This window comes from Sitophilus oryzae, unplaced genomic scaffold (genome assembly GCF_002938485.1).
Source record: "Sitophilus oryzae breed Bouriz unplaced genomic scaffold, Soryzae_2.0 scaffold_359_pilon_pilon, whole genome shotgun sequence".
Classification (NCBI taxonomy): Eukaryota; Metazoa; Arthropoda; class Insecta; order Coleoptera; family Curculionidae; genus Sitophilus; species Sitophilus oryzae.
In genome coordinates this window covers 1828232-1843766 of record NW_022146928.1, presented here as the reverse complement: position 1 = coordinate 1843766, position 15535 = coordinate 1828232, and the positions used below count along the sequence as shown (strand labels likewise).

Sequence of the window (15535 nt, the reverse complement as noted above, 5' to 3'; positions counted from 1 at the left end):
ATAAAGGTGTATTAAATCTTCATTATGTCCTCACGTTCCATCTACTTTTGTTTAGTTTTAATATTATTTTGTTGTATTCAAAATTTTATTTTTTTTAGAAAATGTATAGGTATTTAAGTAATCTGCGGGAACACGGTTCGATAACCAAGTCTATGAAATTTAATGATAGAGAAATTCATGTAAACGTTTTATTCAAAAAATGTGCTAACCTAACCTAACCCCTCCTAGGGGGTTGAAAGAAAAAGGCTAAAAATATTCATTTAAAGTGTCCCCCTCACAAATAAAATTGACGTGTCTTTCCGATTTGTCATAATATTAACAGATTAACAACAAGAAAGATATTAAAGGTGGGAAGTTTTAAAATTGACACAGTGTATATTGTAAAACACTATAATCAAAGTCTATATATTTTGCTAGAATTAGGAAACTGGCACTTATCATGTTTTTCCCTGAACCCTTCATTTATTTTGTTTAATCTTGTTTAAAGATTGTATAAAATATTTTGATAAGAATTCATGAATGAATCTATGGATGTTCTAATATAAGGCGTACTTTGGACTTTTATTGTCTTTTAAAAATAAAAATAAAATGTCTCGATTTTCATTCTTATCTCAATGTTCAATGTAAATAATTTGACACAGCTGATGTTTATACTTAATTATTACGTGTTTTGTTGTATTGTTTACTGTTACAATATATCAATAATCATGCCACCGTCTACTACGGATAAAATATTTGTAGGTGGTGATCATGCTAATATCGGGTGCGTCTCAAAAGTAGCTCACCCCTATAACTTTTTAATTTTTTCAGATAAAAACGATATTTGGTATGTTAGTATGTGACATAAATTAGAATTGATTGACGTATTCAATTGTTTTCAGTCACTTCCTGTTTCACAGGAAATGACTACAACTTTTGATTTTTAAATGACACCATCGATATTTTGTTACTTTATTCGATAGAAAATGACACTCTTAAAAGAATGACGTATGACATCTTTTGACATTTTCGAATATGGTTTATTTGAAATTGCAACATGCGATTCATAACAACAATTTGACTCGAAATACCAAGTATGTGGTATCAAATTATTCGTAAAAAATGTTTTTTCCAAAGATGCTAATGCCACCCCCGTTCCATTTGAAAAAATTGAGATATGATTAAAAATACGATTTGGGCATCTTTTAACTGGCCAGGACAAGACACGAATAACATTAGACCATCAAATTTATTTTTTCAAGGCTCCTTGATTAAAAATTAGTGTTTTTAACACATCCATGGCACTCTAGATTGAAATCTAAAATTCAATTTTGTTTTAAGCAAAAATGTCAAAAGTTGACATATGATATGTCATTCTATTCAGAATGTCATTTTCTATCGAATAAAGTAAAAAAATACCGAGGGTGCCATTTAAAAATCAAAAGTTGTAGTCATTTCCGGTGAAACACGAATTGGCCGAAAAGAATTGAATACGTCAATCAGCCCTATATAATTTATGTCATATACCAAATCTCGTTTTTTTATTTGGTGAAATAAAAAAGTTATAGGGGTGAGCCACTTCTGAGGCGCACCCGGCATACAGTGTGTCCCAATATTCCGTGGACACAGAACTACTGCGTATTTTTGGAATCAAAATAAGTTCATTGGACACGATTTACCTCTATACAAAAGTGCTTCGTTTGACCGCTAAAGGGCACCAAATTTTAAAAAAACAAACACATTTTTTCAGATATTTTAAGAACCGTTACTCCGATTTGAATGAGATTTTGGGTGTTGTATGTTTTGCTAAGTGCTTTAACATTTGGCTTTCACAAAAATCAAGAAATATTACGGGAAGGGTGAAAACTACCCCCATCCCTACATAAATTTAATATAAATATTTTCCAACTTCACCGACGGCTGATTTTCTTTTCGTAAAACCGTCCGTCTAGTATTTGCTATATTTTTTGTCTCTTGTAAAAACACGCCAACGTGCATACTTTTTGAGAAAAAAATAGAGAATATAACCAAAGAATATAACTATATTTTTGACAGATTTCTGTAGAAGGAAATCATAATAGATTTGTCATATTGTGACATAACTTGTGATTGTTATATTTGTTTGAGTTGTTATATTTGTTTGAGTTGTTATATTTGTTAAGACTGTATACCGTTGCAAAACCAGGCGAACCAGACCGGTAAACTACGGTAAAGAGTGGTTCCTGAAAAACATCGGTTTGATACGGAACAATATACAAAAACAAGTTTAGATTGGAAAGTGCCCATAAGGACAATGTAAACACTATTTGGCGCTATTCTTGCAACGGTTGCGACCCAAAACATTTGAAAAGTTCGGAGCGGTTCGGCTTTTTCCGGAATTATATCGCCAAATATTGTTTATTCAAATTTATTATTATTTGCTTTTAATTTTATAAATAAAATACAGTGTGTTGCATACAAGAAACTTTATTTTATATAAGGATATGAATGAAATACCTATGAAACATTGGAAACCGACGTTATGCCACGATCCACGATGGTTTTTGCAGTTCGCAGTTCACAGCACAACTTTTTAAGTTTTTAGTGCTTTTTCACAATTAATACCAGTTGGAGTAAATAAAACTTGAATTAAACTCACAAGATAGCAATAATTACTTTGAAAATAGACGTTATAAACACTTTTCGGAATTTCTTTAATGAGAGCGGTTTAGATTTTGAAAGATTTTATGATTTTTGAAGATTCTGACTTTGACAAGAGAAAATTATTTCTGTTTTTGTTTGCCGTTGTTCTTAGCGACCGCTATAGCAGCGCCAGATCGCATATAACGGTCGCGACCCAAAATAATTTCGCGACCTAAAATTTTTACGGGCTTTCCTATCTAAACTTGTTGCATTTATCTATGGTAAAATACTGGAAACGTCAAATGTTGACGTTTTCGAAATTTCAATATCTCTATTGTAAAATTTATCTTTTATGCATTTTTAATGTGCCTGTTCTCTGCTTTTACGTTTGCTTCTTTTATTCAATGTAGTTTAATATTGAAAAGTACTTTATTAATAAACTGTTAAACTCGTTAGACAGCTCCAGTGAAGATTTGCAGGTCCAATATTAAAACAGATCAATAATAAATAAAGAAATATAATCAACATTTATATTTTTATAGCTTACAAAACATTCACGATTACGGGTTGTCTTCTTTTTCATGTTTTCTTTAAATGTTCCTCACTTCAAGAAACAATGGCTGCATGATAAGTTTAAATGGTCCTAAAAAGTCATTCTATTTAGTTAATGAAATGTATTTACCTTTACTACCTACCTTCATTGCTTTTGGATGTAAATACAAAATATTATAACAATTTTAGAAATTAAATGAGAATTTCACTCGAACTTCCAATATTTGCTTGATTTCTGTCACATAAATGACATTGATTGACAAACAAAACCAGAAAAAACATGACTAAAACGTAAGGTTTTTGACATATTTAACATTTTCTAGAAATAAGGAACAATTTTTAAATTACAATAAAAGCTACTTAAAATGTAATTTACCCGGTATAGCCTAATATGTAGTTAAATTAACTATTGTACTTTAAATCAAACTAAAACTTGATCCATAAAGTTATACAGGGTGAGACAAAATTAATATTGAACATTGGTCACCTTTAAAAGCATGTTACTCTTTTATTTTAAATGGAACACCCAGTGTATTATTCCCATATTCAATGGAGAATTCACGTCTCTTCAAAATACTATTAAGGTTGCCTACCCCTCAAACAAAGATTTTCCTAGATATTTTAATTTACATGATTTGATCTGAGTAGATCTTTATTATTTTATAAAATCTAGGTGGCTGTGATATGTCTGACGTTACTTCAACATAGATGTCTAATTAGTCCAACTTTAACAACTAGTTAAACTACACTTTAACAACTAGTAACAACTACAAAAAAATTTCTCAGAAATTTGCCGAAAATGCAAACTTATCCTACATCAGAGAGAATTGATATGGTTCTATTAGTTGGTTAATGCAGTGTGCATTCACCAATTAATTGATTACCTAAATGCTCCTGATTTTATCAAGTCTGTTTTTTTATGGGGATATGTTAAAGACAGTGTTTACAAAATTCGACCAACTATTGTCGACAACATGAGAGCTGCTTTGTAACCGCTTTTCGAGGTAGAACTCCAATGAAAAGATTCAGAGACAGTTAACAGGAAAGGAAGCGTTTTGAGCATTTAATTTCATCTAGCTAATTTTGGTCACATAATTATAGGTTTATATCGGTAATAATTAAGAAATATTTTAAACGTGTATCTTTTTATTACCGTTTAGTATTTTACTCTACAATCTTTAATTTTTGTTAAAATAACGAAAGGTATATCACACAGCCACCTAGATTTTTTCAAATAATAAAGATCTACTGACGCAAAATCATAAAAATTAAAATATCTAGGAAAATTTTTGTCTGTGGGGTAGGCAACCTTAATAATATTTTGAAGATATATAAATTTTCCATTGAACACCGGAAAAATATACTGGGCGTTCCATTTAAAATAAAGGAGTAACTTGCTTTTAAATGTGACTAATGTTCCATATTAATTTTGTCTCACCCTGTATAACTTTTCTGGTCAAATTTCAATTTGGTTTAACATACAATGGTTACTGTAATTAAATATCAGGCTATACAAGGTCAACTAAAATTTAGGTAGCTGTTATCGAAATTTAAAATTTACTCTTCATTTTTTCAAAATGTGAAATATGTCAAAATCCTTAGATTTTAGGTATATCCTTCTTTAATAAAACTCACCTTTATTTTTTTCCTAGAATCCGAAAATCAATTAATATATAGGGTGTTCCATTAGAAAAACCATAACTTTGATCTGTAACTTTTTTTGGGGACACCCTGTATAATTCTATATATTTTTATAAAATGCTTTCAGTCAACCTACATGTGCTGCCAAAATTTCATTTCGATATAAACTACCGTTCTCCTTGGAGCTTCCGCGGCGTATGAGAGGCGCCACCCTGTACTATCTATATTCAAAATGAACAGGATGCTTCATAGAGTTCTGTAAAAAGTTTCAAATAAACACCTCTCGTAAATAAAATGAGGAAAACTTACATGCGATTTTCTATATTAGGTCGACGATGCAACACACGTATAAGATTTTTATCTTACTACTAGTTGAAGCCTGGCGCGTCCGCCACGACATCAGGGAAAACAATACTTTTTTTTTAATTAAATGAAAAACAAAAAATCCGGCGACGACGGTTTTTAGAAGAGCCTATTAGCTATCTTTTAGTAAAAAAAGCAACTTTCTAGAGCAAGTCGTTACTTCAGTAGAGACGACACACAGATAAACATTAGCATTATGTAGATTTTTTTATTTATTATGAAGAAAGCCGATAACATTTATGTCAAAGTCGTTTCTCAAAAAATATTATTTTTACATTTTCAATCTATGGAAAAAAACAGTGAATTTAATCTAGGTCTAAAAGGTTAACACGCATACTAAAATCTTAATTAGTATCACTTGAACGTTGAATTTCGTACTAATTATAAAGTAACCGCGTTTAAAAGATAGAAAGATTACATATTAATATTTTGTTCTAATAACACTCATTTTCATAAATGTAAATAGTCCACACGTTTTTACAATAATTTTGTTGTTAATTAAAAATATATTAATTGTTAAATTCATTAAATACCATTTATTATTTAAACTTATTATGTTTATTTACTTAATCTGTTTTAAATAATGCCGGTCCAATAACAAAGCAAATGTTCTAACATTTTTTTTAATTTTTGTTTCACATAAAATACATTTGAGTATTACAACCATTACTGTACTTTATACCAAATTACAAAAGTAAGAGATTATGTTGTGTGTTCCTCACATATCAAGTCCCTATTGTACCTTGGTTGTTGGAATAAAACTGTTTTACTACCGAAATAGAATAAATATAATACACTTCCTTTAAAACTCCACGTCGCTTTAAAACTGTTATGTCCACTCCTGAACCTGCCAGCATTGTTGCAGAGCTGCGCCAGGAACAATGACCAGTGTATTCAATGACACTGGAGAGTCAAAAAAATTCCGTTGTCTTTTTTGGCATATCCCCAATTGTATTGATTCAAAACTGGCAGGGTACAGCATTGATTTTTTCAATACGTCAAGAAAAATGATGTGTCACATTGAGTTGGTTAGGTTATACAAAGTTTTACGTACTTACGAAATACATGTAAGAAATTGATACCATCTATTGGTCCCTCAGTAATCCTAAACACTCTTGGAAAATGAGTTTTTGTATTCGGAATCTTCACACAAATAAATGACTGACAATCTTTAATGGCATCTACGGCCAAAAACGTGATTTCTTCCCTCCTATATGCTCCAAATACTCCAACGATTAAGACAACTTTAGCTAACAGGAATTCTTTGTCATCGGCTTCTTTCATAAAGCGCTCTATTTCCAGTTTTGTAAATACTTTTGATTTCTTTGCCTGATATCCGGAAGCTTTTCTTTTTAAAAATGCAATAAGGTTTGTGAATTTGCTAATATCTACGTTTCTGTTCGGGTAAATCACGGTGCGGAGCATCGAATATTTACTTCACAGAGTTGACGGTTTTAAGGTAGTGGCTAATATCAGGAAATAGGCTAGCAATACCTTTTCTATGAAATTCTCAAAATGTTTTTCTTTGACCCAGGTTTCAAAGTTAAATAAAAACACTAAATCACCACAATACACCAAAACACTTTTACTTTTACACTGGACGCGCGTTTCGCTAACCATGTTAGCATCATCAGCAGATGATTACGGACACGAAAAACAATAATAAAATGACACTTAAAATTTTTCATGTATTTTAAAGCTCACAGGCAATAGTGCATCGGACATTTGTAGCTTCTAGAATAAAAAACTTGAGAATTTTGTTTAAGTGCAAAGCTAAAATATGTACGAGGATGTATTTCAGGAAAATATTTTAACTTCTATAGGGTGGCTCAAAAAGTGTGAGTGGATTGGGATGATTTTTTTAAATGAAACTTACCGTACCCCTGTATATTATTGCATTTTTTGCTTCCTTTTAGATAACTTTACATAATTTAAAGAAAACTGCTAATCTATGCAGCTAAATATTCAGACGCGATACTGCGTATCTATTTCTAAGTGAGAAAGCCAATATACAAACACTATACAGGGTCTTAAATAAGTGTAAATATTTTTAGGAGTAGTATATTTCGACCCCACAAAACACGTCTATGATTTTTTTTTCGAAAAAAAAATATAAATTTGGATTTTTTTTTAAATTTTGGATTTTTTTTAAATTTTGATAAAATAAAAATTTTAATAAAAAATATAATTAAATTTTAATAAAAAAATATAATATCCTCATAATATGACAACATAGCTAGTAGATTAAATTATACATACCTAGTAAATTAAATTTACAAGAAAGAAAACCCACAAAAGATCCGGCGGTTCTCAAAATTTAAGCAAAAAAGCAATTTTTTTGGTAATTTCCAAAGTTATTTTGGAGTTTTATTTGAAAAACGGTAAAGAGAAAATATGTTTTTTTATAGAGATCTACCAGCCCTGAAAATATTTACTTGCACTTATTTAAGACTCACCCTGTATAAGAAAATGAAGCAACAACAACAGCCACAAAAATCGTATTAGTTTTAATATGTTTTGAAATGTAATGGTAAAAATATTATTTAAAAAAATCTGTTTTATGCGTATTTTTCTGCGCCCTGATGGTCGATCCGAATAATTATTTTTTCTGGATGTATGAGCAAATGAGGCCTCCCTTATATTTTCTAGAAAATATGGTGGCCCTCATATAGCAAAAGGTTGCCGATACCTGTTATAAGCATTATACACGGAGTTATGAAAATGCAGTCTCTCTATGGTCGTTAGAAATATGTTTTGATTTAACTCTCAAATTGAGAAATTTACATGATGCTAAATATAACAAACAATGTTAAATTATTTGCACAAAATTTCAGATTAATTTAGTAGCAAGTTTATTTAATGAAACATGTCGAACTTGACCCGAATGTGCGTCATTCAGTTTTCAGAAAGAGACGCTTGCTGAATTTTAAAGTAACCTCAGGTTGGCCATAAAGGTACACCTTGATGAGAATATACAATTAAATATATTTTTGTACTTAAAAATATTTTGTTCAATTCAACAAATAAGCATTCTTTTTTTTTAATATGACGAAGTACATGCTTTATCCATGGCAATATTTGTATTTTATACAGGGTGGTCTGAACTGTATTCCGGAAACTTCGGCAGCATATTCTGCAGATAAAAATAAGTAAAAAAGTTCGTATAAATGTATGACTTTGATGTCAATATGACTCCTACTTATAGAGGACGCCACCTACATATTTTCTAACTTGTTTGAACATTAATAACTTTTCGTCGGTACCTGTATTAAACTTCCTAGTAAAAAATATACATTTATTTGCGACATTTTCTACGTAAAAAAAGTCTCTTGGTAAAAATCGCTACGAGTCGCTACGAATCGAAGTTATCAATACCTGTCATGTTGACTAAAAAGTTATTAGACTCAAATCATAAATTTTAAATGTTTTTGTGCCAAAAGTTCAACAGAAACTGTTTTATCATCATTTTTTCGCAGTAAAATTTATGATTAATATAAAAAAATAAAAATTTCCCAAATTTATTTTTTCTGTTAAATAACTATCTACTCAACGTGTTTATTTTTGGTCAATTATGACATGTATTGACTATTTCCGTTTTAAATATCTTCAGAACAGTTGCTCGCAGCGATTTTTACTAAGAGACATTTTTTACGTAGAAAGTCACGGAAATATATATTTTTCACTCAGTAGATTTATACAGGTACGGACGAAAAGTTATTACTCTTTAAAAGAGTTAAAACACATGTAGGTGGCGCTACCTACAAATACGAGATATTTTGACATCAATATCAAATTTCTCATGTCAAAAAACTCCCAGACACCAATTTTAATCCAAATATTGACGTTACTTCAGAAGTTATTAGAAAAAAATCGTAATAAAAATGAAACTTCCACACCCTGTATCTCCGAAAGTAAACATTTTCGAACATACATTTAATGAACTTTTTTACTTATTTTTATCTGCAGAATATGCTTTCGAAGTTTCCGGAATACAGTTCGGACTACCCTGTATATTAAATATGTATAGTAGATACAGTGTTTCTATCTGAGATCAATTTCTAATCTACTATTTCAATATTACACGTATTATACGTTCATTAATGTAATTAGATTTAACAATTATTTTGAACTTTCCATGTTTTCTATATTTTTAATTTATGTATTTTTTTCTTTTACAGACCACTGAACATTCAACACCATACACAATGAGGCTCCAAGATCCAGGAAGGCTTTGTCTTGATGGTACAAATAGAGAAATATCGCCACCCATGACTTGTTAAGATAGTCAAGAATAACCGAAACATCACAAAAGAAACATCACAGTATATTTATTAACCCTAGAATAATCAGGAATCATGCCTTCCGTAATATCGAAATTTCTCCAGAAAGGAGAAGAAGTGTTCAATCAAAACCAGTCAAATATATCCACAATTGTGATCGGAGCAGCTTTAATAACGTACGCCTACAAAATAGGCTATCCTGCGTTTGAAAATTATTTATTTAAACCCAACAAAGAAGCGGACAGCTTGAAAAATAATCTAGTCATTTCGAATAGCGTTAGTGGTAAAAATCGGGGACTTGCGAAGAATGGAATGATTCAAAACGGAGATGCCAAGACGAAAGCAGTGATATCCAAGCGAAACTATTTGAGAAACATCCCTAACTTTAATCTAGCTTTTATCTTGCAATTTATCAAATTGGTTCGGATCATGATTCCCAGTCCATTTTGCACGGAAACTGCCCTTTTAAGCGGCCACACGTTATCCCTGTTCTTAAGGACTATCCTCAGTATCTATGTGGCGAACTTGGAAGGCGCTATAGTTAAATATATAGTGCGGAAAGACCCTCACAACTTTATTAAGCAGCTGATGAAGTGGTTCGCGGTGGCTATTCCAGCGACGTTTATTAATAGTATGATAAGGTAAGAAATATTTAATTGTAAGTTGTAAGCGGCTAGAGGATATAGAATTTAGAATGAGTGGGAGGGGGGGTTAACCACTGCAACCTTACAGATCTATTGTGTAACCCTTTCTTGAGTTATAACTCATCATACAGTCCCAGGGCTTTGACAAAAGCCAGTATCTGGGACGGTTTAACAGAGGGTAGTTCTCCATCTCCAATATAAATCGTACCAAAGATCGTGGTACGACTGGTTGTCGCCCCTGCGCACTCAGTGATGAGGTGTTTTGGTGTTTCCCCATTCTCCCCACAGAATCTGCATTCGCCGTTTTTTCTTAGTTTCAATCTACTGAGGTGTTCCATTGAGGAGACAGTCTCCTGTTAAAAACTCCGTGACAATCCGAAGATTGTTCTTACTCAAATCCAGGAAGAACTTTGATTTTTCTTGGTTGTAAGCCCTCAGAAACTTCTTCGAGTGTCGTAGACCGTAGCAAGATTCCCATTCTATGTGGCCGATGAAGTCTTCCAAATTCTTGAGTTCCGCTTTTAGTTGGTTACCACTTGGGAAGCAGAACGGTTCTGATCCAGTTAGTGGAGTGTTCGCTCCTTTTCTGGCTGGATCATTTGCTTTTTTATTGCCTTCTATCCCTTGGTGAGCAGGCACCCAGAGTAGGAGGACTTTGTTTTCTTTGCCTAATTTATTCACCTTCTCTATGCATTGTTTGACCAATTTCGAATTGATTGATACTGAGTTGATCGGTTTTAACGCTGCTTGACTATCAGATAAGATGGCTATTTCTTGTTTCCGCATCGCAATAGTTCTAAGCATCTTTCGATAGCGTAGATTTCTGCCTGTAGGATGCTAGGGTAGGTGCCCATTGGTTCGGAGTATTTAGTTCTCGACCCAAGTACTCCGATCCCTGTTCCCGCATTGTTTTTGGAAACATCAGTATACCAAGTTATGGTATGGTCTTTTAATAAGCAGACGTTTCTCTCTTCTAATCCTTTTTCAATAAAAAGGATTGAGCAATCTCAATACTATATTGAGGGGTAGAGGATATACGATGTTTCAATACTTCTGTTATTATAGAATACCTTAATTGTATACAAATCTATTGTATAATTTTGGATGTTTCAGAATAGCAAATAAATAAATTTCTGTAATTATGCGGGCGGTATTCCTATCGTTAGTTTAACAGCATAGTAAAATTATTTATTTCATACTGTCCGTTACATTCTTTCTTAAATTAGCAATTTGCATATCAGAGACGGTAAAAGATAATTGATTTTGCCCGTTTCGTTTTCAATAAATTTAAACTTTAGGGTCAAGTGGTGTAAAAATGAGACATTTTTCAAAACTTTTATTTTTTTTCTTAGTTACAACTAGAGATAAGCAACAAATCGCAAACTGCGATTCAATCGCAGCGATTTTAAAATCGCGATCGCAACCTGCGATTGGCTCTCATAGGAAACTGAGACTGCGATTTCTTCTATTTGCGAGTTTCAATTTAGGCAACTAATATTACTATAGTTGCGATTTACGATTTTGCTGCGACTTGCGATTTCTTCTATTTGAGAGTTTCAATTATCGAACTCTTCTTTTTACAGGGCAACGGCCTAGCTACGTCGAATCACCGGTTCCCATTAGAACACCGAAGTTAAGCGACGTAAGGCGATACTAGTGGATGGACGGGTGACCGGTTCGAAACTCTGTATCGTGCTGTTATCCAAAAAAAGGCAAAAATGTAAAATTTATTGACACACACTGCTCTTTCACGCCGGTTCGAGGCCGGATGAGATCGGATATCTCGTGAGTAAGAGTCGATTTAGACACTTGCCAAGTCGGTAGGCCATTGACCATGATATGGCCGAGGACCGCGGTTCTGATTCCGCGTAAACAAAGTAGGCCCCGTCCAGATTAGCCCTGGCAGCAAAAAGGAGACGTTAACTGAAATCTTTACTTTACTTTGTTCTTTTTACTTTTTATTCATCTTTACTGATCTCAATTTGTCTTATCTTACTATATCTTAGTAATGAGATATACTAAGATTTCCTGTAGATAAAAAGAATACAGCTATAATAAAAAAACTTAGGAATTTTGTATAAGTGCCAAAATAAACTATATACTAGGATGTGTTTGAGGAATTTTTTTTTGAGTATTTACCCCAGGTAAAGGATATTTTATTTCACTGTTCTTAGGATTATAATCGAAAGAATTTTTTGTTTTGGCTTATAATGGGCTCCGATAATGTAATGTCACTGTAGTAATGTGCTCGAGAAGGTGCTATTAACAAATAAAAAAAAATCCAGTGGCAAATTGCTAATATAAGAAACAATAAACCGGACAGTATGAAATATACAGGATTGTCCGAACTGTATACCGGAAACTTCAGCAGCATATTCTGCAGATAAAAATAGGTAAAAAAGTTCGTATAAATGTAGGTCCTAAAATGCTTAGTTTCGGAAATACAGGGTGTAGAAGTTTCATTTTTATTCCGATTTTTTCGAAATAATTTCTGAAGTAACGTCAATATTTGGATGAAAATTTGAGTCTGATAATTTTTTGACATGAAAAATTTGATTTTGATGTCAATATGACTCCCATTTGTAGAGGGCACCACCTACGTGTGTTTCAACTATTTTGAAGAGTAATAACTTTTCGTCCGTACCTGTATAAAACTATTAAGTAAAAAAATATACATTTACGGCATTTTTTACGTAAAAGATATCTCTTGGTAAAACTCGCTACGATAACCGTTCCCAATATATTTAGAATAGAAATAGTCAATACATGTCATTATTGACAAAAAATAAACACGCTGAGTAGATAGTTATTTGACTGAAATTTTGATTTTTTTAAATTAATAATAAATTTTTCTGCGAAGAAATGATGATACAACAGTTTCTGTTGAACTTTTCAAATTTTCAATTTTCCATCAAAAACATTTAAAATTTATGGTTTCACTCTAATAACTATTTAGTCAACATGTTTAATTTATGTCAATGGTGACAGGTATTGATAATTTTGATTCCAAATATCTCGAGTACCATTACTCGTAGCGATATTTCCCAAGAGACCTTTTTTAAGTAAAAAGTCACGGAAATGTATATTTTTTCAATCAGTAGTTTTATACAGGTACGTACGAAAAGTTATTACCTTTCGAAACAGTTAAAACACATGTAGGTGGCGCCCCATACAAATAAGCGTCATATTGACATCAAAATTAAATTTCTCATATCAAAAAACTCCCAGACAACAATTTTCATCAAAATATTGACCTTACTTCAGAAATTATTTGGAAAAAATCGAAATAAAAATGAAATTTCTACACCCTGTATCTCCAAAACTAAGCATTTTTGGACATACATTTATACGAACTTTTGAACTTATATTATTTATCTGCAGAATATGCTGCTGGAGTTTCCGGAATACAATTCGGACCACTCTTATAATAGAATAATCTTCACTGTTCGATCTATTTTAGGGGATTATCTTTATTTTATTATCTTATTACATGCAAAATGACACCAATTTATTAACTTATTAACTCTGATTCAACCATCATACAAATAATAACGATTTAAAAAATGACTTTCATACATTGTATTTTTAAACGAATGTCTTTGGCCTGAAAACTACTTTCAGTGAGTTTTTGTGTAATTTAAACCTTGAAATTTCATAAACAATAGCAATACACATTAAGGTATTTTTCCATTACCTACTGTTGTTACATCTCCAGCTGTTTCTAATTTTAGATTAGCAATTTAAATTCATAATTATCAATGCTAATATCTATCGGTAAATTTCTTCAATTTAACATTTACATTTTAAGTATTTTAAAATAATTTAGCATTGATATTTGATTAAATCTTTATATTGTTACTGTTACATTTTTCCTGATATTACAAATCCTTAGTGTTCCTGATATTACAAATCTTTCTTATTTGCGCTTACTGATATTTGCCTTTTTTACATTCCACATGTAGAATGTAGCATGAGTGGGAGGGGGGTTAATCACCGCGATCTGACAGATCTATTGTGCCTCCCCCCATTCCTTGAGTTATAACTCTTCATACAGCCCCTTCAAAAGCCAGTATTTGAGACGATTTTACAGAGGGTAGTTCTCCATCTCCGATATCAGTCGTACCTAAATTTAGAGCACGAATGGTTGTCGTCTTGGCGCACTTAATGATGGTGACGTAAATGTTGCAGGTAATGCTCTGGTGTTTTCCCATCATCCCGACAGAATCTACATCTGCCGTTTTTTTCTTAGCTTCAGTCTACTGAGGTGTTCATTAAGGAGACAGTGTCCTGTTAAAAACCCCGTGACAATCCGAAGATTGTTCTTACTTACCAGGAAAATCCTTGATTTTTCTCGGTCGTAAGCCCTGAAAATGAATGATTTCTCATTACCTTCTATCCCTTGGTGAGCTGGCGCCCAGAGTAGGAGGACTTGTTTTCTTTGCAATCAGTTGGACCAACTTCGAATTAATTGATGGTTAGTTGATCACTTTTAACGTTGCTTTACTATCAGATAGATAGATAGGTAGATAGATAGATATTCATTTATTTTTTCCGATTAACAAAAGTTACAAGAGCCCGCAGGCATGGAACATTGTAAAAATAGCAAAAAAACAAAACTTAAGACTTAATATAAAACACACATAGATACACTTAAATAAGAATAAAACTAGAATAACACTCGACAACATAAAAATATAAAATGTATGTTTCGAAAATCATTGTTCATTTTAAATAATAGTCCTTCCAACCGTACTATATATTTTATAGTATATACTATACTACAGTAGTTGCAACTAACTCAAAAGTCCACACTACATTACAATTTTTACAAACAATAAACATGCTCACTAAAAAGTGAGATATGGGAATCGGAAAAAAAATCGGCCAAACTATAGTATGCCTTTTTGATTAAATAATCTTTTAGTACAGTTCTTATCTTTCCATGAGACATGGCCTGCAACTCTTCGGGGAAACTATTAAATATTTTTATAATCGAATACTCAGCATTCTTTTGTATATAAGTAAAATTGCATTTCCCAGGTATAAGATTATGTCTATTTCTGGTATCATACCTGTGATCACTAACAAAGCCTGCAAAGAGATCTCTATTACCGATCACAAACATATAGGCATCGTAAACATACATGCCTGTCAGCGTCAATATACCCTTCTCTACAAAAACACTCTTGCAACTTTCTAAATGGCTCATCCTAAATATATTACGAATACATCTTTTTTTGTAGCAGAAAGATTCTACCTATATCAGTACAATTTCCCCAAATTACCAAGCCATATCTCATTTTAGATTGCACAAAAGCATAATAAGCTGTCAATGCAGCTTCTTCGTCCACATTCTCCAAGACAATCCTCAAAGCAAAGCCGTGTCTTGATACCCCCTTTGCAACACCATCTACGTGCGCTTTCCAATCCAATCTGCTGTCACTGACAACACCA

At 32.2% G+C, this 15535-nt stretch overlaps 1 protein-coding gene across 3 annotated transcripts in view; it reads left to right on the top strand.

The window, feature by feature from the left end:
• Positions 1-15535, top strand: part of LOC115884993 (ATP-binding cassette sub-family D member) — a 132680-nt gene that overhangs the window by 94619 nt on the left and 22526 nt on the right. For all 3 annotated transcript variants that reach the window (XM_030903732.1, XM_030903733.1, XM_030903731.1), the window contains one exon: positions 9336-10078. In XM_030903732.1, coding sequence (XP_030759592.1) covers positions 9513-10078 — 566 coding nt within the window. In that variant the 5' untranslated portion in view covers positions 9336-9512. The remainder of the gene's footprint in view (positions 1-9335; positions 10079-15535) is intronic.